Here is a 27,129-nt window from a genome sequence, read left to right on the forward strand (position 1 = left end):
TCTATCAGAGGCGTTGGCGGTTTTTAAACTCAAAATCTGCTTGTTCGTAGCTGAGAGTGTACCAGAAACAATACTGAAAGTTATCAGTTAGCTTTAGCGCTATAAAAGTTAGGTTTAGCGTTATAAAAGATAACTTTTCAGTTAGCTGATTAGCAGTTATCAGAGCTAACTTTTGTTAGCTGTGCCCACCACTTGTCGCTACTGATGCTTTGAAATGACAGAGGCGCAGTGAACGCAGCAGCTCGCCTAACTGTGGCGCTCTGATCGCTTCCTCGTCTTTTATGATGAAATAATGCTGAATTTATGTGGAATTGATTGTTGTACAAAAGCTTCAGAAATCTGTCACTGAGATAAATGATGACTGGAGTGCAGTTTGAAGCAGAAACATGGTGATAATCGGTGAACCGCAGCTGACGTACAGAAATGATACATGCGCAGTGAAGGCAGGGCAGACCGATTTTTTTAGGGGGGACTGTTCAGTCAGCGACACAGGCATGTCGAATAATTTCTCATCTGCTGCAATTATTTTATGACCTTTGCTGTGACCTCATCCGTTATCAAAGGTGGCGATAATAAAACAATAATTAGCCCTCAACATAATTATTAATGAAAAGTGAGCAGCCAAGATCATGTTTAATTTGGGTGAATATCTTTATTGGCATGTGATGTCAAAACTTTTTTTAATATTTTATCCAGTTTCTATATCCTTCCGTGTCAGCTGATGCCCACTTTAACATACACTCAACAAAAATATAAACACAACACTTTTGGTTTTGCTCCCATTTTGTATGAGATGAACTCAAAGATCTAAAACTTTTTCCACATACACAATATCACCATTTCCCTCAAATATTGTTCACAAACCAGTCTAAATCTGTGATAGTGAGCACTTCTCCTTTGCTGAGATAATCCATCCCACCTCACAGGTGTGCCATATCAAGATGCTGATTAGACACCATGATTAGTGCACAGGTGTGCCTTAGACTGTCCACAATAAAAGGCCACTCTGAAAGGTGCAGTTTTGTTTTATTGGGGGGGGGGATACCAGTCAGTATCTGGTGTGACCACCATTTGCCTCATGCAGTGCAACGCATCTCCTTCACATAGAGTTGATCAGGTTGTCAATTGTGGCCTGTGGAATGTTGGTCCACTCCTCTTCAATGGCTGTGCGAAGTTGCTGGATATTGGCAGGAACTGGTACACGCTGTCGTATACGCCGGTCCAGAGCATCCCAAACATGCTCAATGGGCGACATGTCCGGTGAGTATGCCGGCCATGCAAGAACTGGGACATTTTCAGCTTCCAAGAATTGTGTACAGATCCTTGCAACATGGGGCCGTGCATTATCCTGCTGCAACATGAGGTGATGTTCTTGGATGTATGGCACAACAATGGGCCTCAGGATCTCATCACGGTATCTCTGCATTCAAAATGCCATCAATAAAATGCACCTGTGTTCTTCGTCCATAACAGACGCCTGCCCATACCATAACCCCACCGCCACCATGGGCCACTCGATCCACAACATTGACATCAGATAACTGCTCACCCACACGATGCCACACACGCTGTCTGCCATCTGCCCTGGACAGTGTGAACCGGGATTCATCCGTGAAGAGAACACCTCTCCAATGTGCCAAACACCAGCGAATGTGAGCATTTGCCCACTCAAGTCGGTTACGATGACGAACTGGAGTCAGGTCGAGACCCCGATGAGGACGACGAGCATGCAGATGAGCTTCCCTGAGACGGTTTCTGACAGTGTGCAGAAATTCTTTGGTTATGCAAACCGATTGTTTCAGCAGCTGTCCGAGTGGCTGATCTCAGACGTTTTTGGAGGTGAACATGCTGGATGTGGAGGTTCTGGGCTGGTGTGGTTACACGTGGTCTGCGGTTGTGAGGCTGGTTGGATGTACTGCCAAATTCTCTGAAACGCCTTTGGAGACGGCTTATGGTAGAGAAATGAACATTCGATACACAAGCAACAGCTCTGGTTGACATTCCTGCTGTCAGCATGCCAATTGCACGCTCCCTCAAATCTTGCGACATCTGTGGCATTGTGCTGTGTGATAAAACTGCACCTTTCAGAGTGGCCTTTTATTGTGGGCAGTCTAAGGCACACCTGTGCACTAATCATGGTGTCTAATCAGTATCTTGATATGGCACACCTGTGAGGTGGGATGGATTATCTCAGCAAAGGAGAAGTGCTCACTATCACAGATTTAGACTGGTTTGTGAACAATATTTGAGGGAAATGGTGATATTGTGTATGTGGAAAAAGTTTTAGATCTTTGAGTTCATCTCATACAAAAGGGGAGCAAAACCAAAAGTGTTGCGTTTATATTTTTGTTGAGTGTATTTTGTTTTCCATAGTTTGTCCTAAATGGTTTCAGTGTGCGTCGTGGAGCGTCGTGTTTACCTTGCAGTATGTTGCAGTGACATGAAGGCTTCTGCTTCCACCGGAGCTGATTAATGATAAAGTGTTCTGCAGAGAAGAGGGACAGCAAAAAAAAATGTTCATACGACACCATGAGAAAAAAAACAGCAATTCCCAGGATACATTCAAAATATAATAATACTCAGGGAGGGGAAGGAAGCTTGGTGGCCTGTGTGCTGTATTCTGGAATAGCTTAAAACACAAAAACTATAATATATTCTGTCCACAGCGACCAGAAAAAGAACACTTGCATGGTGTGACGCAACAAAACACACAAGAATGATTACGGTGCACAACACAAATCGGTTTTTACTAGAAAATCTACACTAAAGTGTCCCATGTGCATTCTGATGAGCTGCAGTTGATTTTTTTGTTAATGTTGGGCCAGATTTGGCAGCTGACATTCCACACAGTATATGAGATAATCAATTAATTGACAGAAATCCACATACAATGTTCCTTGGTCCAGTTGATGAAAGGGAAATTATTAAGGTAGTTAGTACATGTAAAAGCAAAAAGCCAACTGATCATAATGACATACATATGTCCTTAGTAAAGCAAATAATTACTGAAATTGCCAAACCATTAACATATATATTTAATAAATCATTTCAAACTGGAATAGTCCCAAATGGTAAGAAAGTGGCAAAAGTGATACCTTTATTCAAATCTGGTGACAAACATCTTTTTACTAATTACAGGCCTGTGTCTTTATTGTCACAATTTCCAAAAATACTGGAAAAGCTTTACAATAACAGACTGGATAAATTTATAGAACAACACAACTTGTTTGATGACTGTCAGTATGGGTTTAGAGCAAAAAGATCCACCGCACTGGCACTGCTTGATGCAATAGAAGAGATCAATAAACACGTGGACCAAAGGGACATAGTAATAGGTCTATTTATTGACCTAAGAAAGGCTTTTGACAATTAATCACAACATATTATTTCAAAAGATGGAACTGTATGGAATCAAAGGAGTGGCTCTGAACCGGATTAAAAACTATTTAGAAAACCGGAAGCAGTTTGTTAAACTCGGGGACTGCTGTTTGTCGTATCTGGACATCGTTTGTGGGGTTCCCCAGGGTTCTGTGTTGGGACCAAAGTTATTTATTTACTTTGTACAATAATGATTTATGTAGAGTTTCAGATCTGTTTAAAGCAGTTCTCTTTGCAGATGACACAAACCTGTTTTGTTCAGGAGATAATTTGCAACAATTATTGTCTGTCTGATTTAGGAACGGAAATTAGAAAGTTGAAGAGTTGGTTTGATATTAACAAACTGTCATTAAATTGGTCCAAAACTAAAATATTGTTATTTGGAAATCATAAAAATGACACACAAATACAGTTAAATATAGAAAGGGTCAAAGAGATCAAGTTGTTAGGTGTGATTACTGATGATAGAATCAACTGGAAAGCTCATATTCAACATATTCAAAAGAAAACATCCAAAAGTATTGCAGTACTAAATAAGGCAAAGCACATTCTTGATGATAAATCACTACACACTCTGTATTGATCATTGATTGCACCTTACTTGACTTACTGTGCCGAAGTCTGGGGCAATAACTATAAAACCACAGGGCAAACGTTATTCATCCTTCAAAAAAAAGCATTAAGAACAATCCACAATGCAGGGTATCGTGATCACACCAACCCACTGTTCATTAAATCTAAAATATTAAAATTCTATGATCTGATAACATTCAAGACTGTTCAATTGATGTATAAAGTGAAATATAAGCAATTACCATTTAGAATTCAAGATTTTTTTACGCAAAGAGAAGGAATATATAATTTAAGGGGTTTGTATCATTTTAAAATTGCTGGCGCTCGGACGACTAGGAAATGCTTCTGTGTCTCCATAAAAATGGAATAATCTACCTGAGAAACTCAAATGATGTCCAAATATTAACTGGTTCAAATAGTTATATAAAGATATGGTGTTCTCTGGATATGTATCTGATGAAACAGGTTGAGTTTGTGTGTTGTATGAAGAATCTGCTACACTTGAATCTCCTTACTACTGAAAATGTACGGTGGTAACGAGCACGTAAGAGGAGCTGTTTGGGAAATATGTGACTTCACATTTTGTTTGGAAATGATCGTTCATGATCGGGCACATAGCCTGGTTTAAGGTGACGGTATGGAGGGGTGTAGGCACTGATAAGCACTGCTTCTGCTTTTTCTTTTCTTTAACTACTTTGTCTGTTAGTTTTGTTTGTTTGTGTATGAGGTATTTGTTAAGCATACAACCCCTGGCAAAAATTATGGAATCACCGGCCTCAGAGGATGTTCATTCAGTTGTTTAATTTTGTAGGAAAAAAAGCAGATCACAGACATGACACAAAACTAAAGTCATTTCAAATGGCAACTTTCTGGCTTTAAGAAACACTATAAGAAATCAAGAAAAAATGATTGTGGCAGTCAGTAACGGTTACTTTTTTAGACCAAGCAGAGGAAAAAATGATGGAATCACCCTGTAAATTTTCATCCGCCAAATTAACACCTGCATCAAATCAGATCTGCTCATTGACATTGACCCTATGTGTCTTTTTGCAAGGAATGTTTTTGCAGTTTTTGCTCTATGGCAAGATGCATTATCATCTTGAAAAATGATTTCATCATCCCCAAACATCCTTTCAATTGTCCAAAATATCAACGTAAACTTGTGCATTTATTGATGATGTAATGACAGCCATCTCCCCAGTGCCTTTACCTGACATTTACCTGACATGCAGCCCCATATCATCAATGACTGTGGAAATTTACATGTTCTCTTCAGGCAGTCATCTTTATAAATCTCATTGGAACGGCACCAAACAAAAGTTCCAGCATCATCACCTTGCCCAATGCAGATTCGAGATTCATCACTGAATATGACTTTCATCCAGTCATCCACAGTCCACGATTGCTTTTCTTTAGCCCATTGTAACCTTGTTTTTTTCTGTTTAGGTGTTAATGATGGCTTTCGTTTAGCTTTTCTGTATGTAAATCCCATTTCCTTTAGGCGGTTTCTTACAGTTCGGTCACAGACGTTGACTCCAGTTTCCTCCCATTCGTTCCTCATTTGTTTTGTTGTACATTTTTCGATTTTTGAGACATATTGCTTTAAGTTTTCTGTCTTGACGCTTTGATGTCTTCCTTGGTCTACCAGTATGTTTGCCTTTAACAACCTTCCCATGTTGTTTGTAGACACAGCTGACTGTGAACAACCAACATCTTTTGCAACATTGCATGATGATTTACTCTCTTTTAAGAGTTTGATAATCCTCTCCTTTGTTTCAATTGACATCTCTTGTGTTGGAGCCATGATTCATGTCAGTCCACTTGGTGCAACAGCTCTCCAAGGTGTGATCACTCCTTTTTAGATGCAGACTAACGAGCAGATCTGATATGATGCAGGTGTTAGTTTTGGGGATGAAAATTTACAGGGTGATTCCATAATTTTTTCCTCAGAATTGAGTGATTCCATATTTTTTTCCTCTGCTTGGTCTAAAAAAGTAACCGTTACTGACTGCCACAATCTTTTTTTCTTGATTTCTTAGTGTTTCTTAAAGCCAGAAAGTTGCCATTTGAAATGACTTTAGTTTTGTGTCATGTCTGTGATCTGCTTTTTTTCTACAAAATTAAACTGAATGAACATCCTCCGAGGCCGGTGATTCCATCATTTTTGCCAGGGGTTGTATATGTGCCTAATAAATTCAATTCAAGAAAATATCACCTGTGCAGGGCTGTGAAAACAACGGATCCACAAAATTCCATGGATTTCATCATGGGGGGGTTAGTGTTTTACTCTGTAATCGTGATCGTCACTGAGTTTTTAAAATGTCTATCACAAAGTGTTCTTTTTTATGACATTGTGCAAGTTTTATAAGCCGGCAGACACTGGCCTGTGTGTTACAGCTACAAATCAGTTTCCTCGGAACTTTGTGAAGAATAAATGCCACTCAAAGCCTGGCTGTTAGGACAGTTGTCGTAAAGCAGGACTAGTTGGTTGCTGTGGCGACGCTGTGTGGCACCTCAGCGGTGCTTAAGCTAAACATAGCATGTGGACATCGCAAACCTTTAGAGCTCTCAAGTTTTTAAAAGAAGACTTTTGCAGCATGTTTGTGTGACGGAGCGACGTCGTACAGAGCAAAGATGGCAAGAAAAATGGTTTGAAAAAGTCTGATAAGGACAAGAATCTGTGAACTGTCGCAGGCTTCATCAACACACCTGAAGAAACGGGAAAAGCGAACTGTACCCTCAGGAAATATGGTAAGAATTTTTCTCTCCCTGGAAAATAAACACTGTTCTGTTCAAACAGAATTTTAGACTAGATTATGTGATTAATCTAGACTTTCTTTCACTGGGGAAAAAAAAAGACATTGTGGCTTTGAATAATGGATTTGTATGAATTTACACAAGAATGTAAAGGTTTTTATTAATGTAGCCTTTTTTTCCCATGGTAAAAGACACTGTGGCTTTGAATGGATTTACAGGAATTTACGTGGCTTTTTTTTTTTTTTACAATAAAGGTATGTTTTTAATATTTTACCCTGATTTTCCAAATATTCTCCAGTCTTTAGCTGTGGTTTTTGAAATGCTGTAACAGTCTTTTCAGTCTTCATAAATTTCATGTAGTTTAATTGATCTGAGTTAATGCATAATTTGGTTTACAATTAAAAGGAAAATCATTCCAGGTCCAACTTCCACATCATATTCTGTTAATTCAACATGATCATTGACAGTTCAAATGAAAGGTTGAATATAGGAATGATTAAATATGCACTAATTTTGAGATTTTGTTTTCTTCCAGGAGATGCTGAAAATGTATCATTAGATAAAAAATTGATTTGGTTTCTGGGCCCTAGTCCCCGGCTCCAGGAGGTGGTACACCCCCCAGACCGCCTGCAAATTTTCCTCGGATTTCACAATTTTCATTTCACAGCCCTGCCTCTGCCACTCCACCATGAAGCTGTAAAAACAGTCATGTAAAGGTTGCACTACACAGTTTCCCCAATCAGAACAACAGAAGCATGTAGCAGCTTAAGACTTGTCAAGGGTGGCTTCCCTCACTAGTCTCTTTGACAGTGCAGTGGCCGAGGCTAAAAAGGCCTCTAATTGAGGAGATACCCCAACTGGAGGTATAACAAGTTCAAATTGGTATCATTTTGACCGTGAGGATGTCTAGTTTCCGAAAATGATGTTGTAGTTGCACCTTCTGTGTACAATGTCAAGTTAACCCCTTTTTTGATGGAAAAAACAAAACAGTTTCCAGTTTTTGTTTCATTTCTTGAAGTACGTAACCTGAATTCCAACCAAACTTCATTATATGGCTTTATTTGACGTAAGAGACCTTCAGTGATATAAATCAAGGTATCTGAAGAACCTGGGGATACTAGAACTAAAAATATACCCAAAATATTGAAAATTTTAGCAGATTTTACAGAAACATGAGATAATTTTCATCTGGTGAGCCAAAAACAATGGTACAGTGAGGAAAATAAGTATTTGAACACCCTGCGATTTTGGGGTCTGAAATTTTCATCTTAGGTGCATGTCCACTGTGAGACATAATCTAAAAAAAAATCCGGAAATCACAATGTATGATTTTTAAATAATTTATTTGTATGTTACTGCTGCAAATAAGTATTTGAACACCTACCAACCAGCAAGAATTCTGTCTCTCACAGAGGGGCAGGGACAAAACTGTAGACCTGCACAAGGCTGGGATGGACTACAGGACAACAGGCAAGCAGCTTGGTAGAAGACAACAACTGTTATGATTAATTATTAGAAAGTGGAAGAAACACAAGATGACTGTCAATCTCCCTCGGTCTGGGATTCCATGCAAGATCTCACTTTGTGGGGTAAGGATGATTCTGAGAAAGCTCAGAACCACACAGGAGGACCTGGTCAATGACCTGAAGAGAGCTGGGACCACAGTCACAAAGATTACATTAGTAACACATGATGCTGTCATGGTTTAAAATCCTGCAGGGCAGCAAGGTCCCCCTGCTCAAGCCAGCACATGTCCAGGCCCGTTTGAAGTTCACCAGTGACCATCTGGATGATCCAGAGGAGGCATGGGAGAAGGTCATGTGGTCAGATGAGACCAGAATAGAGCTTTTTGGAATCAACTCCACTTACCATGTTTAGAGGATGAGAACAACCCCAAGAAAACCATCCCAACCGTGAAGCATGGGGGTGGAAACATCATACTCTGGGGGTTGAAGTTGCAGAAGTTGCAACTTCTGTGTACATCATTTTTCAGAATCTAGACATCTTCAAGGTCAAAGTGATACCAATTTCAACTTGTTATACCTCCGGTTGGGGTACCACCAAAATTTGCTGGGCCTGGCCACTACACTATGAACAAAAAGGAAAAAAACAAAAGCAACTGTCACCTTTTTCGTTCAGATATTTTCAGGCAGCAAAGTCCGACTGAGTAGTTTTGTTTGAAAATCCACATGGTCTGAGATGCATTCTACTGTAGTTTGGCAGCAAAATTCTGTGAACAAGTTCAATTAAAAATCAATGAATAATAAAAATAAAGCAGAGAAATCAGGCCAGACACTGATTGCACAACCTGCGCAGCACCCAGTCCATGCCAGCATTTAACAATGTGGGAGCAAGAACAAAAAACTAATGACTTCACTCTGCACAGCACTCAGTACATGTGTCATTTAAACTGACTGGACTGGCATTTATAATCCTGTAGTATATTTGGCAGTTATTCTGCGTAAATGCTTCTCTGTGGTCATCAGGTGGCCAGCCTCCTTCCTTGCTGTTTCACTAACAGGCACACACCACCTCCAGGGGGCTCAAAGCTGACATCTGGTGTCTCGGGTGCCCCCTCGCCGCCTTCAACCCGACTGCTGGCAGATGGTCAACTTGTTGCCTGGGTTAGGGTGGCAACATGCCTGTGAGTTGCCAGTGAAATGAGGGGGTAACTCAACCTGCCTGATCGCTGATGTGTCCCTGTAACCTGCTCACTGCTCAGACTGTGGGAACATCACCACTTTCAATCCCCTCACAAATACAGTATAAAGATGCAGAGAAGTTAATAATTATTAATGTCATGATATATTTAACACAGGAAATAAACAAAAAGGTGATGGCAAATAACAATTGCTTAATTTATGCTTTTTAAAGCTGTTTTTCAGCCATGGTTGTGCGTTTCTCTCAAAAGATGTGAAACCTGTAGATGAAGGATGTAAGTGTTGTGGATGATTCAGAGCATCATGATCATGCACATCTACCTTTAGCCTAAAGCAGAGGCCACCTCCTGCTCCTGGAAATCACCTCCTGCTTTGCATCTTTTTCCATGTTTACCTGCTGCAGCCACAGCTTATTTCTTAAGTCTGGCGTTTCGTAGTTCTTAATCGGCTAAGCTCACCTGATAAGTAACTAGGGATGGGTATTGCTAAGATTTTATTGATATCAATGCCATTATGGATTCCGCTTATCAATCTGATTCCTAATCAATCCCCTTATCAGTACCTCCTGTGAATTTTCTGTGTACTAAAAGTAGGCTTTACAGGTTTTCTATGTCAATAACATTTTATTGAGTCTTAACCCGTTTTGCCCCACTGGCAACAATTGTTGCTGAAGTGTATCACTGTCATTTTCTACTCACAATAAAAAGTCTCAAAGGTACTAATGCAACTTTCCCACTTATGAAAAAACAAATCTGGGCATAAAAGGGTTAAAGTAAATAAATATGAAATTGGTCACTGAATCCTTAATCTCTGGACATAAATAGAAACAAACAAAATCTGTAGTTTTTGTCAAAAGTGTTTCCTTTCAGACATTAACGGCATGATTGTCTCTCCATACGTCTGAGCTGAACTCAGCCGGCTGCTGGAGTCTGCAGGTCTGCAGCCGTACAGTCTTTGGCTGCTGCACGTCAGCGCAGGACGTCTCATTTTAGGAGGAAAAAAAAACATTTTGATCAATTGCAGTTCATTGTTTGTATTACAATGTTTGGAAAGAGGTGTCATTTGATTTAAACGCCGATTCACTGTGAAGTTATAAACTGCGAGCGGATTAGACTCAGCAGAGAGCAGCGCAGCGTTTGGAGCAATGGAACGGAGGATGATTCTCATTTCTTTCTCACTACAAGACAGAAGTCCCAGTTAGTCACTTTAACCCGCACAAAAGTGACTCACAATTGACATATTTTAATGGCTTCGAGAGAACTTAAGAAGTGGAGTTGCCACTTCTGAAGAGGAGCAAAACAAAGAACCAGCAAAGCAGTGGATTGGAGCACTGCTTCATTGGTTGGTTCAATGGCCGCTCTGAATGACCGATAAGGGAATCGTTAAGCAAAAAGGCTATTGATGTCGATGGATTGAAACATTTCTTAACGATACCGAAAAGAACCAGTTCTCGATACCCAACCCTATAAGTAACTAGCAGGAAAGCCCAAATGATAAAGCCCAATTGATCGGTTGGTCAGTGATATTGGCCGACATGAGCATGTTGCGAACATATCTGTATCAGTGTTATTTTTGAAAATATGTAAACTTTTATTTTACTGAAGTAACAATTCAGAAAACACTTTGGTTCTTGGAAATAGTGTATTTATGTAGTTGCCCAGCAAAGGGCACTCCAAACATAGTATTTACAATGCTGTCCAGCAGGGCTGGGACCCCATCACCCCCTGATCACATTAGCTACAAGAGACAGAGGCAAGGAGACCACCTGCCATTCATTTTCAATCAGAGTATGCGTTTTACAGCAATAAGAGAGAAGTGGTCACTAAACCACCAGCTAGAAATCTATTTTATGCATTTGCTGAGCAATGTGACATGGCAACTGCCAACCTGAGTGAAAATATACTGTCTGTTGATAATAAAGTTCATTTTTAAACTGTAAAACATCAAGCCTCAATTGTATTTCTTTGTCATAAGGGTTTGATGTATATATCAGCACATATCAGTATCATAAATTCTTTATCTCTCTAGTTTTGCAGGGTTCTCCCCAGACAATGGCATAACAGCACCACACCGTTATACTCTCATCAGAGTGCTGTTATACTGTGGCATCATCTCACAATGTTTTTTTGATTTGACAATTTATTCAGCCACTGCAGTCTGCTTTTAGAAGACATCACTCCACAGAAACAGCACTTATTAAAGTAGTTAATGATCTTCTGTGAGCAATGGACTCGGATACTACTACAGTACTGGTGTTGCTGGATCTCAGTGCTGCATTTGACACCGTTGATCATCATATTCTACTTGATAGGCTAGAAAACTGTTTCAGGATTACTGGAACTGCTCTTGCGTGGTTGACATCTTATCTGTCTGGTCGTTCCCACTGTTTTGTGCAATGACACTACCTCTGACTTTAGGGGCATGAAGTTCAGGGTTCCACAGGGATCCGTTCTGGGTCCCTTGCTTTTTTTTCCTGTATATGGCACCCCTTGGGAACATTTTGCGGTGTTTTGGGGTTGCTTTTCATTGCTATGCTGATGACACACAGTTGTATAGTTGTGTACAGGGAACATGTTCCTATGTGCATATGACAATAAAATTCTTTTGAATCCTTGAATCCTACAACCCCTGTCAAAAATGATGGAATCACCGGCCTCGGAGGATGTTCATTCAGTTGTTTAATTTTGTAGAAAAAAAGCAGATCACAGACATGACACAAAACTAAAGTCATTTCAAATGGCAACTTTCTGGCTTTAAGAAACACTATAAGAAATCATGAAAAATAATTGTGGCAGTCACTAACGGTTACTTTTTTAGACCAAGCAGAGGGAAAAATATGGAATCACTCAATTCTGAGGAAAAAATGATGGAATCATGAAAAACAAAAGAACGCTCCAACACATCACTAGTATTTTGTTGCACCACCTCTGGCTTTTATAACAGCTTGCAGTCTCTGAGGCATGGACTTAATGAGTGACAAACAGTACTCTTCATCAATCTGGCTCCAACTTTCTCTGATTGCTGTTGCCAGATCAGCTTTGCAGGTTGGAGCCTTGTCATGGACCATTTTCTTCAACTTCCACCAAAGATTTTCAATTGGATTAAGATCCGGACTATTTGCAGGCCATGACATTGACCCTATGTGTCTTTTTGCAAGGAATGTTTTCACAGTTTTTGCTCTATGGCAAGATGCATTATCATCTTGAAAAATGATTTCATCATCCCCAAACATCCTTTCAATTGATGGGATAAGAAAAGTGTCCAAAATATCAACGTAAACTTGTGCATTTATTGATGATGTAATGACAGCCATCTCCCCAGTGCCTTTACCTGACATGCAGCCCCATATCATCAATGACTGTGGAAATTTACATGTTCTCTTCAGGCAGTCATCTTTATAAATCTCATTGGAACGGCACCAAACAAAAGTTCCAGCATCATCACCTTGCCTAATGCAGATTCGAGATTCATCACTGAATATGACTTTCATCCAGTCATCCACAGTCCACGATTGCTTTTCCTTAGCCCATTGTAACCTTGTTTTTTTCTGTTTAGGTGTTAATGATGGCTTTCATTTAGCTTTTATGTATGTAAATCCCATTTCCTTTAGGCGGTTTCTTACAGTTCGGTCACAGATGTTGACTCCAGTTTCCTCCCATTCGTTCCTCATTTGTTTTGTTGTGCATTTTCAATTTTTGAGACATATTGCTTTAAGTTTTCTGTCTTGACGCTTTGATGTCTTCCTTGGTCTACCAGTATGTTTGCCTTTAACAACCTTCCCATGTTGTTTGTAGACACAGCTGACTGTGAACAACCAACATCTTTTGCAACATTGCGTGATGATTTACCCTCTTTTAAGAGTTTGATAATCCTCTCCTTTGTTTCAATTGACATCTCTCGTGTTGGAGCCATGATTCATGTCAGTCCACTTGGTGCAACAGCTCTCCAAGGTGTGATCACTCCTTTTTAGATGCAGACTAACGAGCAGATCTGATTTGATGCAGGTGTTAGTTTTGGGGATGAAAATTTACAGGGTGATTCCATCATTTTTTCCTCAGAATTGAGTGATTCCATATTTTTTCCCTCTGCTTGGTCTAAAAAGTAACCATTACTGACTGCCACAATTATTTTTCCTGATTTCTTATAGTGTTATTTAAAGCCAGAAAGTTGCCCTTTGAAATGACTTTAGTTTTGTGTCATGTCTGTGATCTGCTTTTTTTCTACAAAATTAAACAACTGAATGAACATCCTCCGAGGCCGGTGATTCCATAATTATTGCCAGGGGTTGTATATGCCAATAGCTGCTGGAAATCCTGTCCACATAAAATCTTTACAGGACTGTCTCGCAACAGTGAGAAGTTGGATGTCTAGCAACTTTCTACTTTTGAACTCTGATAAGACTGAAATGATGGTTCTTGGTCCATCAAGACATCGGCATCAATTTGGTCAGCTGGCGCTTAGCCTGGGTTCATGTGTTATACACCATACTGACAAAGTGAGGAACCTTGGGGTAATTTTTGATCCTACATTGTCCTTTGACCTCCACATTAGGGACATTATGAGGACTGCTTTCTTCCATCTAAGAAATATAGCAAGATTCGTCCCATCCTGTCTATGGCTGATGCTGAGACTCTGACTCATGCTTTTGTTTCTTCTAGATTGGACTATTGTAATGCTTGTTTTCTGATTTACCACAGTCCAGCATCAGGGTCTTCAACTGGTTCAAATGCTGCTGCCAGACTTCTGACGTGAAGCAGAAAGTTTGATCATACTACGCCGGTTCTGGAATCCCTTCACGGGCTTCTGGTCTCCTTGAGATCAGATTTTAAAGTACTGGTATTACTATTGGCCTATAAAATTCTTACGGTCTGGCGCCCCCCTATCCGGCCGGTCTGGTTGAGTCCTATGTGCCGGCAAGGGCTCTGCGTTCACAGGGTGCAGGACTATTGTGTGTCCCAAGGGTGAAGAAAAAGTCAGCAGGTTACAGAGCTTTCTCTCACTGCGCCCCAGCTCTGTGGAATGATCTGCCTACGCTGATACGATAATCGGGACTCTGTGGAGACTTTTAAAGCCAGCTGAAGACATCTGTTCTCCCTGTTTTATCGTTAATATTTTATATGATTGTGTGTCTTTTTTATTCCTTTATTTATTTAACTTCTTTTACCTTTTATGGTTAAATTTTTTTTATTGTGTTTTAATCGTATTTCATATTATTCTACTTTTAAATGTTTGTGAATGTGCGTTGAGGTGATTACTCATGATTTGGCGCTATATAAATTAATAAATTATTATTATTATTATATTCATCATCCTCGTCAAAGCCCAAGGTTCTCACTAGCATTATAACAGAGTAACAGCCCATTACGTTGCTGTCTGAAAATATTACTCTGCAGTTGAGCCATTACATTGTTTTCGAGGGTGTGTAGTGGGAAAATGATCATTTCTTTACATTGATTGCAGACTCCAGCGAGTCCACAATTTATTCTTCAACCTCCATCAAAGCCATTTAAAGATGTCAATCATGATTCATCTTTCTGGTGATTAAAGTTGCTAAACAGGACTCTTTTCTATTGTTGTGGGCAAAAGCTAGAATTGTCCACCATTTCACACTGGACAGTTTTTATTCATTCATCATTAATGTGCCTTTTTGTGGGGCAGCCCCAATGATGCAGTTCTCTGGCGTGGACTGGACCATTAATATCCCCCAGTAAACTGAAGTTGCTGTCCCTCATGTAAAGGGAAACAGATTCACAGATTATCGCCTCATTTCTGCTTCAAACTGCCTCCAGTCATCATCTTTCTCAGTGACATATCTGAAGCTTTTGTACAACAATCATTTTCCACATAAATTCAGCATTATTTCAGAATAAAAGACAGGGGGAGCAATCAGAGCGCCACAGCAGCACGTAGAAACGAGGGTGATAATCGGTGAATCGTTGCCGACGCTCCGAAATGACGCATGTACAAATGCAGGCAGGTGAACCGATCAGACCACGACATGGGACTAACCCAGGAACGCGCACTTTTTTTTTTAGATTCGAAATTTATTTGTTTTGTTTTTTTTATTAATTTTTACTTGTAAATATTTGGATTTTAGCTCAAGATTTTCTCAATAGCTTTAAACATAATATCTCTGGTTTGAATATCCCACATTTTTATTTTGAAAACAGGAAGTCGGTACACACCGTATCTATCTCTGTTTACTGTAAAGTCTGCAATACGGGTGCACTTGAAATGTTGGAGTGTCGAATATCCAACTTTAAACTAAATTCACTGCGGTCGCGTGAAACACAAAGCTAGCTACAGCATTAGCTTCTAAAGACACAGAGCAGCTACTGAGATACGCCTACGACTGAATCAAGAACTGTATTAGCTCAACCACATATGCAATGGAAGCGGTATTTCCTACAAACGTTAAAATGTATAAGATTAAATTTAATTTATTTACCATAAGTTTCAGGCTTCGCGCACTACTCAAGGACGCGGCCATTTTTATCTTCTTCTTCTTCGGCGTTTGCCGGCATCCTTTTTGGTGCATTGCTGCCACCTGCTGCATCAGTTCATCCTCTTGATGAGTGTTCGTCTTCGTCTTCTTCTTCTTCCTCCTTTGATTGGCGGGTTTAACCATCATGTGAGATTGATACTCGGGTTGGGGCTGCGTCTGAAGTCCTGCGGACGCTGTATCGGAAAGAAAGGCAACGCTCTCCATTTACCAGTCGTATTTGCTCTCCTGTCACCTGTGGTCATGAACTTTGGCTAATAACTGAAAGAACAAGGTCGTGACTTCTGAATACAAGCGGCGGAAATGAGATTCTTCCGTCAAGTATGGGACAGGGTGAGAAGAATATCTGGGAGGTACTCGGAGTAGAGGCATTGGTTCTTTGCATCACAAGTAGCCAAAATGAATATCTAGAAGGTTCTGAAGGTGCAGTACCTTGGCTTACCTGCAGGTGCGCTAAGGTTGTGACTGCGCACAAGTCGAGTGTGATGAGCAGCAGAGACCTGGAATAAACTCATCGGTTTCCTTTAACAATATTCAAACAATTATGTTCATATGACATTTGGATTCTGGGTTGTAACCACAGCTAAAGTGTATTTGTGATCTCCTGCAGGTGGACAGACTAGGATGAGGGTATGGAATCCTGCTCCATAGTCCAGTGTTTCACTAAAACACCAGTATATTCACTCAAAAGCTGTGAAACTTGGTATTCAATAGAGACACAGTCCTGTCATTGTTCCTACAGCTTCACCAATGGGTCAAAAACTTAAGGTGTTTTATGCATGCAGCTTTTGAATCGCATGTCTAGCTTTTAAAAGGTATTGTTGGATTCCTTCTTGTCTTTTTAACGCCATCTGTTAGTGCACGTGCATGTCCATGAGCTTTTCAAAGACCGGTAGTTACTTTTGACCACAGGCGATGCACGTGCACGTAGCGTGCACACTGACGTCTGTGAACTGTCGTGAATCAGTTCAGAGGTGTTTGGTTACAAAAAAAAGTGTTTTTGGATTTAGAACTAATGGTCTCAATAGCTTTTAAAAGTGTTATCCAGCAGACAACCCGCCTCTGTTTCTACCGGACTTCGTTTGCGGGAGACTTACAGGAAGTGAGAAAATAAAGTAATTTAAGGACAATGTAAATCTCAGAAAATTAAACATAACGTTTACCGCATCAGATAAACACACACAACCACGGCTAAACATTTAATCATCACGTATTTTGGTTTTATGTGAAACATTTACTCACATCTTAATTCGTGTGAGAGACCTGATTTTATTTTGAAAATAGCGGAAGCGATGTGTTTACATTTTGGAATCGACGACAGGTTCTTGTTTGTCCGGGTCCACATATTTATGAACTTGGAACTGTCGGTGCGTGTTCTTATTATTTTTGTTGCCAAAGTTGTGGTTTGAAGTAGTTTCCAGCGACCCTCGGTGCCATGGAGCTGACGGAGATGTACGATAACGCTCTGCTGGGGATCCTGCAGCATGTCGGAAACATCCAGGACTTTCTCAACGTTTACTTTGGCTTCTTGTACCGTAAGACGGACTTTTACCGCCGCCTGTCGAGTCCCGACGATAAGATGGGCTTCCCTCCGGGTGTGGCCGAGAAGATGGTGCTGAAGGTGAATTTATGACGTCTTATGTTCCTGTTTTAAAAACCTTACCTGCGCATGTAACACCGCTACAGAAGGGACATTAGGAGCAGGTGCGCTGAGTGCGCGTGCACAGGCAGAGTTTGACCTGCTGCACTGCTGTCATGTGGACTGGTTCAGGGTTAAACCCATACATTTGAAGGGGGGGTCGATCGAGGCGCAGAGTTTTTGGGCCCTGGTGGGTCAGAATGGGATGGCAAACCCAGTCCATAGATTGGATGGTAAATCCAGTCACATACATGAGTTCCGTTTAATGAGTCATGTGGCAGTACAGTGGATTAGTGGTTAACATTGCTGCTTCACAGCGATAAGGTCGTGTGTTCGCTTCCCACTTGGGCCTTTCTGTGTGGAGTTTAGATGTGATCCCTGTGTTTGCGTGGTTTCTTCCATTTCCAGATGGGCAGATTAGGAGAGAGATTTGGTGACTCTAAATTGACTGTAGGTGTGTCTGTCTGTGAGAGTGGCCCTGTGACAGACCAGCGTCCTGCCCAGCGTGTACTCTGCTTCATCCCCTATGACTGCTGGGATAGGTTCCAGCCCTCCCTTCAACCTCGATTGGAGTAAGTGGGTATAGAAATTGAACAAATGAATTTGTGATATACTCAAATTTGTATGGACAGCTGCAATATATTTTAAAATATTGCATACCCTTCAGGAGGAAAATTACGGCCCTTTTTAGGGTAGGGGTTAAAGGGGCCAAAACAGTGACATAGTCAAACTGTGGATTTTGACCTTTGAATATCTTTGTGCGCCCTCAGTAAGCCTCATTGATCTTATGGTATATGAATGTATGGATGGAGTTCTCCCATTTAGCATTACATTTTCCAAGGCTAACTGCGGGCGCTGCCTATAGGTGGCGCTTCAAGTCACAACTTTGGGCATTTTGTGCTACATTTGGGACCCTCCCAGGGTCTGCACCCTGAATAAGCCTTGCTCATTTATGCATATTTGGATACACTGGGACAAGTTCTTTCCAAATTTGCATAAATGGCCATGGCTTAGTTAGGGCACTTTTGCATAGGTGGCGCTCTTTATTTTAAGAACACAATATTTGGCCATTTTCATTTGGCCATATCTCGGTGTGCCCCCTATGGATTTCAGTGAAACTTGTTTTATTATGTTCCTCTGTATCTCTGCTATTCAGAATAAAGATATTAGGAAGGTTTTTTGCCTCATTAACCCTTTACTTGCCTTAGCTTGACATATATGACAATCAAGCTCCACAAACAAAAGATGCCTATTATAGTCGCCGCCACCAGCCATTAGGGAGAATTACTTTAGTGGTTCCAGAGCACTGAGCAAGGACAACTTATTCAAAATAAGAAATAATTTATTAAAATTTCAAAATGAAAAAGTCACAATAACAACAATCAAGGCACCCAAGTGCTTAGGCCTTAAATGAGCAACGCCATGGCAAATTTTTGTCTTTGTCTCCAACACAGAATTGATAACTCAATAATTCTACTGTTCAGCAAGGAATTAAAGACCTCAAAAACTGTACCAGTAACAGTGGCTTCTGTGTTAGTATTCCCTAAACAGTCTGAAATAACTGACTTCTTGTCATTCTGACTAAGGGACACGCTTCTCCAGAGGTTCTCGGAGAACGGCCAAAGTCAAGCACATATTTCACAACTAACTCAAATGAATTGGACTGACTCGTCCAGAAAATCATGACATACAGTGTGACCCACTTTGTCAGATGAACAATAGAATTCCAGTGTTCATCATACACTTTTATTGAGCCACTCTGTTGTTCAAAACTGAATGAAGGGCATCCTTGCACAGAAGTTTTAACACACAACTATAACATGATGGCTAACTAAGGGACATGCTTGCCCAGGTGTTGTCAGTTACAACAACAGTCTGAGGATTAGAACAGTGCCTTTATGCTGATGAATGGATGTATTTGTTGATTTTGGAAACGTCCTTTTTTGAGAAATAGTAGTGCCTGCATCGGCCCATATAAGGGGCTGCTAAGATGGCCTTGATGTCGTCTTCATCTTGCCATGAATTTTGGCCTTCAAGCCATTCAAAGGATGATCCTGAAAAGAAAGTAGGCACACTTTGATTGTTGTTTGTTATGTAGCTATTAAAAAAGAAATTCAAAGATTTTCTCCAGAAAATAAGAAGCTGGAGAAACATTTCTGGGTGTCACTCTTACCATGTCGCTTCATGTACTGAATGTGGTATGGATGTTCTTCAACCTGGAGGACCACGCCCACATAGAACCTCTGTCCGTAATGCACGACACAGTAGCATCCAGAGCTTGGTTTGACCGTGCTGATGCTGTTATCTGACTGAAAAGGAAACCAGACCATGAAATGTAAAGCTGGCAGAAATAATGTGCTTGAATTGGAATAAGGAGTTACATGAATTAGGCAAGCAATGTTTGTAAAGCATGTACTCAAAATTTATACCTGTTTCTGATAAATTTCAGCATCAGAACTGTCACCTGCTGTACTGATGGAGCCAATCACATCAGCTTTGATAGATTGCCTGGCTGCCTGGACATCTGCTTCCTGAAAGAAAAGTGCATTCACTGAAAATGTTATCCTACAGTCATTCATTTATCCGTCATTGTCATACACATGCTTGATTTGGGAACTCAGAAATCCAATTCATGCAGTGCTATTCCAACCCAAGTATTGTAAGCCATGCAATTCATGTCAAGTGTCATCTTTGTGGCCATAGTATCTGCAAACATGATGAACATTCTAACTTTAGATACATTAGCTTTTTTTGTTCTTGGAAGATATTTCTATTAAAGTAGAGGTACATACCTCAATTTCCTCAGAAATGTATTCTGGTGCTGTCTCTCCATTAGGCTCTTCATCAATGTAACCTTCCTCCTCTGGCATTTCTATGGTTTCCCCTCTTCTTTTCTTAGCAGCTAGCTGGGAGAACTGGGAGAGTACTTGTTCCTTATTTAGGTAGTGCTCTGGTGAGAACATCTTGCCACCTTGATCAGTGGCTGACCGCATAGCAGCAACCACATTTTCTGCTGTCTGTTTTTTTCCTGTCTCATCTCCTATCAGGAAACATTTGATCACAAAGGACTTCTGAGCTCTAGTGAATCATGTATTCTTCTTAGGCCTAATTGCCCAACCCTCCACACTAACCAGCGGGGCATGAATCGATTTAGATGTGGACGCTACTTGTTCAGTTTCATTGTCCATTGCTACCAAGGAACTGTGCTATAGAGAGTTTGTATTGATGTGCTAGGCAAATAACTGATGAACTTTGTCCTTTCCCATCCTGACTGAAGCATAGCTGTGATTTCCAGAAGCCATGTGATTTCCCAAATCCGGCTCAGTGTCAAACCTCTCGGTACATCTGCTATCTGGACAAAAGAGAAGCAAGCAGTATGATCTATCTTGCCGCCTTTTAAAATCCAGAGATTCTGTATGGACACAACACTGACTTGCTGTAGTGAATTTGCTTTTTACCTCAGCATCCAGGAACCAGTTTCATGCCGGAGTACTTATCCAATTTCCCCTGTCCAATTTCATAGCACTGCCATATTTTCATACCCTCCTCGTTGAATTCTGAATGAATCATCTGCAAGTTTGGGATTATCACTTGTCCAGTGGATGACTGAGCTTTGTCGATTTCTGTCACTGATACTTTAGATTTCGGTACATGAGATTTGTCCTGTACTGCAGCTTTGATGTCTTCCGCATTGTGAATGTTATTGCCAGCATCGACATATGCACGCATCAGTTTCTGAGCAACAGCACTTTCCCTAGCCGCTTGATCCTTTCTGCATTGCGGTTCGTTAAAGTCATGCCGGAGTAACTGGACTCCATGGTCCTTGCAAATGTTGTACTCTGCTTCAAAGCAGGATGCCGCTGAGTAGCAACCTGCATTATCTGACTTGATGAAGACCTTTTTGACACTTGGATTGTTGATCTTATGCTGGCCAATGACATAGTCTGCTACATTCAAAGTGGAGACAGAGTCTTGATCACACCAGAAGATTGCAGTGAAATACACCTGCTTTACCAGCTTACCATCCTGCCTTGTGAAGAACACATCCACCGCCAAGGACATTCCCCTTTTCTCGAAGTAATCAGACTGCTTTTCTCATAAAGTTGACGGTAGAACTTTCTGTGCCCAATCCTTGAGCCAAAGGGCTACAGAACTGTCCATGATTTGCTCCATACTGTCTCTCTACGCTTTGTCCTGCTGGACTCCACACAGTGAATGCCTTATCCATTCAGTTATCATGCCAATGTAACACTTGACATCATAGGAAATTTCTGCATCACCTTTCTCGTTCGCCTTGGTTTGGATTTCATCCAGGACATCAGTGAAGGTTTTGCAATCTGGACAAGACATTTCATGACGATGTGAACAGCTGGCTCTGAAGCATTCATCATCAGGATAGGTAAGCGCAAAGCTCGTGCAGTGAGTTGCACAGGTGCTCTCATTGGTGCAATGCATTTTGAAAGCCATTTTTATGTATTGCTTTCCTGTCTCCAGTTTGTTTATCAAAACGTCACCTTCCTCAAATGGAAGGGATGTTTGGAGAATTCTGATTAAACCGTCAATGCTCTCCAGGCCATCTGAAGTCATATTGTTGAGTCCTCCTAGTGCCCTCCTTTGACTGGGTTTTATCACTTTGAGAATTCTCTGCAGGGAGGATGTGGAGAGAGGAATGAAGACTACATCCCAGCAGTAGGCCTGGTAGTCTTTGATTACAATGCTCCGGAGGGCGGTGAGTACTGCACGAGCCACGGTCTGTTGTTCCCCCGAGTCGTACTGCAGTGTTGTGGTGCCATAGGCAACATCCTGTAAAGCACCCGTCTTGAAGAGAGAGTCCAAAAAATGGTCAGCCTTTGTGATGTCTAGCGTTTCTCGATGACGAATCACTGGTTCTGGGAGTGCTCCTGCGGGACCACACTCAGCATGCATCTTCCTGGTATGCTGTGCAGTTGAATTCTCTCATGACTGTCGGTTTGTTGTAGTTTTCAGGTGGGATACCTGATAGGAGAGCTGTGCGGGCTTTTACTGATGAACATTTCTGGTACTCTAGTTTATGAGTTTACAGAAAGTTATCAGTTTCATCATTGGAATCGGTGTCACTTCTAGTCAAGAGTTTCTCAAGATCTGAACCCTGTCCAGGAGCAATTTGTTCACAGTTTCTTCTTAAACTCCTCCGTGTACTGTCTGTATTTTCGATTTATGTATCGCTTTGTTGAGGCAGCCATCTTGGAAACTGATGTGGTCAGCTGAAACTTTGTGGGCTGGCATTGTCCTCCGAAATGATACCACTGACAAATTGATTCAGATCATCCTTTGACCCAGCTGCAAAGTCAGTATCTTCAGGATTCCCTGTTCCTGGCTCTGACAGCTCTCCATCATCTTCAGCATTTTCAGATGAAGGTTCATGAATGTGGTGGTCATGGGAAATTGAAGATCTAATTGGAAAACTCATCTCCTACTTCTGTGATATGGCACTTGCCATTTCAACAGTGGCTAGTTGGATATTCTGGGACTTTTTGCTTGGTTGGCGCTTTGCTTTGGAATGTTTTGGATGCTGGCATGCAAGGGGACTTCTCCAATAAATCCCAAACTTGTACCTGTGAAATGCACAGACAAAATCATCTGCACTAAGAGAAACACCTGACTGTTTTTCTGTTAGCTGTTCTCCCGCAGCAGTTATTATGCGCCGTGAGGTGGGGCATATAGCATCTGGGTTGTCCGTCCGTCCTTCCGTCAGTTCGTCTGTCTGTCCAGCTGCAATTCATTCACCGCAACGTAGCTTGGCACCTATTGCTTGCAGGAACTTCATATTTGGTGGGTACATGCCTTGGAGGAGTACTTAACATGGGTTCAAAGGCCAGTGACCTTGACTTACTTTTGAAGGTCACCAGTGGTCACAACTGTCAAATATGTCGCCACAATGTAGCTCAGCACCTATTGCTTGCAGAAACTTCATGTTTGGTGTATATTGTGGTGTGTGTGTGTGTGTGTGTGTGTGTGTGTGTATATATATATATATATATATATATATATATATATATATATGTATATATATGTATATATATGTATATATGTATGTATATATATGTATATATGTATGTATATATGTATGTATATATATGTATATATATATATATATATATACATATATATATATATACTCAACAAAAATATAAATGCAACACTTTTGGTTTTGCTCCCATTTTGTATGAGATGAACTCAAAGATCTAAAACTTTTTCCACATACACAATATCACCATTTCCCTCAAATATTGTTCACAAACCAGTCTAAATCTGTGATAGTGAGCACTTCTCCTTTGCTGAGATAATCCATCCCACCTCACAGGTGTGCCATATCAAGATGCTGATTAGACACCATGATTAGTGCACAGGTGTGCCTTAGACTGCCCACAATAAAAGGCCACTCTGAAAGGTGCAGTTTTATCACACAGCACAATGCCACAGATGTCGCAAGATTTGAGGGAGCGTGCAGTTGGCATGCTGACAGCAGGAATGTCAACCAGAGCTGTTGCTCGTGTATTGAATGTTCATTTCTCTACCATAAGCCGTCTCCAAAGGCGTTTCAGAGAATTTGGCAGTACATCCAACCAGCCTCACAACCGCAGACCACGTGTAACCACACCAGCCCAGGACCTCCACATCCAGCATGTTCACCTCCAAGATCGTCTGAGACCAGCCACTCGGACAGCTGCTGAAACAATCGGTTTGCATAACCAAAGAATTTCTGCACAAACTGTCAGAAACCATCTCAGGGAAGCTCATCTGCATGCTCGCCGTCCTCATCGGGGTCTCGACCTGACTCCAGTTCATCATCGTAACTGACTTGAGTGGGCAAATGCTCACATTCGCTGGTGTTTGGCATGTTGGAGAGGTGTTCTCTTCATGGATGAATCCCAGTTCACACTGTCCAGGGCAGATGGCAGACAGCGTGTGTGGCGTCATGTGGGTGAGCGGTTTTCTGATGTCAATGTTGTGGATCGAGTGGCCCATGGTGGCGGTGGGGTTATGGTATGGGCAGGCATCTGTTATGGACGAAGAACACAGGTGCATTTTATTGATGGCATTTTGAATGCACAGAGATACCGTGACGAGATCCTGAGGCCCATTGTTGTGCCATACATCCAAGAACATCACCTCATGTTGCAGCAGGATAATCAATCAATCAATCAATCAATTTTTTTATATAGCGCCAAATCACAACAAACAGTTGCCCCAAGGCGCTTTATATTGTAAGGCAAGGCCATACAATAATTATGTAAAACCCCAACGGTCAAAACGACCCCCTGTGAGCAAGCACTTGGCTACAGTGGGAAGGAAAAACTCCCTTTTAACAGGAAGAAACCTCCAGCAGAACCAGGCTCAGGGAGGGGCAGTCTTCTGCTGGGACTGGTTGGGGCTGAGGGAGAGAACCAGGAAAAAGACATGCTGTGGAGGGGAGCAGAGATCGATCACTAATGATTAAATGCAGAGTGGTGCATACAGAGCAAAAAGAGAAAGAAACAGTGCATCATGGGAACCCCCCAGCAGTCTACGTCTATAGCAGCATAACTAAGGGATGGTTCAGGGTCACCTGATCCAGCCCTAACTATAAGCTTTAGCAAAAAGGAAAGTTTTAAGCCTAATCTTAAAAGTAGAGAGGGTGTCTGTCTCCCTGATCTGAATTGGGAGCTGGTTCCACAGGAGAGGAGCCTGAAAGCTGAAGGCTCTGCCTCCCATTCTACTCTTACAAACCCTAGGAACTACAAGTAAGCCCGCAGTCTGAGAGCGAAGCGCTCTATTGGGGTGATATGGTACTACGAGGTCCCTAAGATAAGATGGAACCTGATTATTCAAAACCTTATAAGTAAGAAGAAGAATTTTAAATTCTATTCTAGAATTAACAGGAAGCCAATGAAGAGAGGCCAATATGGGTGAGATATGCTCTCTCCTTCTAGTCCCCGTCAGTACTCTAGCTGCAGCATTTTGAATTAACTGAAGGCTTTTTAGGGAACTTTTAGGACAACCTGATAGTAATGAATTACAATAGTCCAGCCTAGAGGAAATAAATGCATGAATTAGTTTTTCAGCATCACTCTGAGACAAGACCTTTCTGATTTTAGAGATATTGCGTAAATGCAAAAAAGCAGTCCTACATATTTGTTTAATATGCGCTTTGAATGACATATCCTGATCAAAAATGACTCCAAGATTTCTCACAGTATTACTAGAGGTCAGGGTAATGCCATCCACAGTAAGGATCTGGTTAGACACCATGTTTCTAAGATTTGTGGGGCCAAGTACAATAACTTCAGTTTTATCTGAGTTTAAAAGCAGGAAATTAGAGGTCATCCATGTCTTTGTCTGTAAGACAATCCTGCAGTTTAGCTAATTGGTGTGTGTCCTCTGGCTTCATGGATAGATAAAGCTGGGTATCATCTGCGTAACAATGAAAATTTAAGCAATACCGTCTAATAATACTGCCTAAAGGAAGCATGTATAAAGTGAATAAAATTGGAACCTTGTGGAACTCCATAATTAACTTTAGTCTGTGAAGAAGATTCCCCATTTACATGAACAAATTGTAATCTATTAGACAAATATGATTCAAACCACCGCAGCGCAGTGCCTTTAATACCTATGGCATGCTCTAATCTCTGTAATAAAATTTTATGGTCAACAGTATCAAAAGCAGCACTGAGGTCTAACAGAACAAGCACAGAGATGAGTCCACTGTCCGAGGCCATAAGAAGATCATTTGTAACCTTCACTAATGCTGTTTCTGTACTATGATGAATTCTAAAACCTGACTGAAACTCTTCAAATAGACCATTCCTCTGCAGATGATCAGTTAGCTGTTTTACAACTACCCTTTCAAGAATTTTTGAGAGAAAAGGAAGGTTGGAGATTGGCCTATAATTAGCTAAGATAGCTGGGTCAAGTGATGGCTTTTTAAGTAATGGTTTAATTACTGCCACCTTAAAAGCCTGTGGTACATAGCCAACTAACAAAGATAGATTGATCATATTTAAGATCGAAGCATTAAATAATGGTAGGGCTTCCTTGAGCAGCCTGGTAGGAATGGGGTCTAATAAACATGTTGATGGTTTGGATGAAGTAATTAATGAAAATAACTCAGAACAATCGGAGAGAAAGAGTCTAACCAAATACAGGCATCACTGAAAGCAGCCAAAGATAACGATACGTCTTTGGGATGGTTATGAGTAATTTTTTCTCTAATAGTTAAAATTTTGTTAGCAAAGAAAGTCATGAAGTCATTACTAGTTAAAGTTAATGGAATACTCAGCTCAATAGAGCTCTGACTCTGTCAGCCTGGCTACAGTGCTGAAAAGAAACCTGGGGTTCTTATTTTCTTCAATTAGTGATGAGTAGAAAGATGTCCTAGCTTTATGGAGGGCTTTTTTATAGAGCAACAGACTCTTTTTCCAGGCTAAGTGAAGATCTTCTAAATTAGTGAGACGCCATTTCCTCTCCAACTTACGGGTTATCTGCTTTAAGCTACGAGTTTGTGAGTTATACCACGGAGTCAGGCACTTCTGATTTAAAGCTCTCTTTTTTAGAGGAGCTACAGCATCCAAAGTTGTCTTCAATGAGGATGTAAAACT

The 27,129-nt window shown here is 41.0% G+C and overlaps 2 protein-coding genes across 2 annotated transcripts in view; one reads left to right on the plus strand and one right to left on the minus strand.

The window, feature by feature from the left end:
• mrps24 (mitochondrial ribosomal protein S24) overlaps positions 1 to 16,092 on the minus strand; it is a 39,829-nt gene extending 23,737 nt beyond the window's left edge. Inside the window, exons 1-2 of the mRNA XM_034192172.1 lie at positions 15,817 to 16,092; positions 2,420 to 2,485 (exon numbers count right to left, since the gene is read on the minus strand). Coding sequence (XP_034048063.1) covers positions 2,420 to 2,485; positions 15,817 to 16,077 — 327 coding nt within the window. The 5' untranslated portion in view covers positions 16,078 to 16,092. The remainder of the gene's footprint in view (positions 1 to 2,419; positions 2,486 to 15,816) is intronic.
• A 1,072-nt stretch (positions 16,093 to 17,164) lies between these two features.
• Positions 17,165 to 27,129, plus strand: part of nudcd3 (NudC domain containing 3) — a 51,727-nt gene continuing 41,762 nt past the window's right edge. Inside the window, 1 exon segment of the mRNA XM_034192574.1 lies at positions 17,165 to 17,491. Coding sequence (XP_034048465.1) covers positions 17,306 to 17,491 — 186 coding nt within the window. The 5' untranslated portion in view covers positions 17,165 to 17,305.

The sequence above is a fragment of the Thalassophryne amazonica genome, chromosome 17 (assembly GCF_902500255.1).
Source record: "Thalassophryne amazonica chromosome 17, fThaAma1.1, whole genome shotgun sequence".
Taxonomy (NCBI): domain Eukaryota; kingdom Metazoa; phylum Chordata; class Actinopteri; order Batrachoidiformes; family Batrachoididae; genus Thalassophryne; species Thalassophryne amazonica.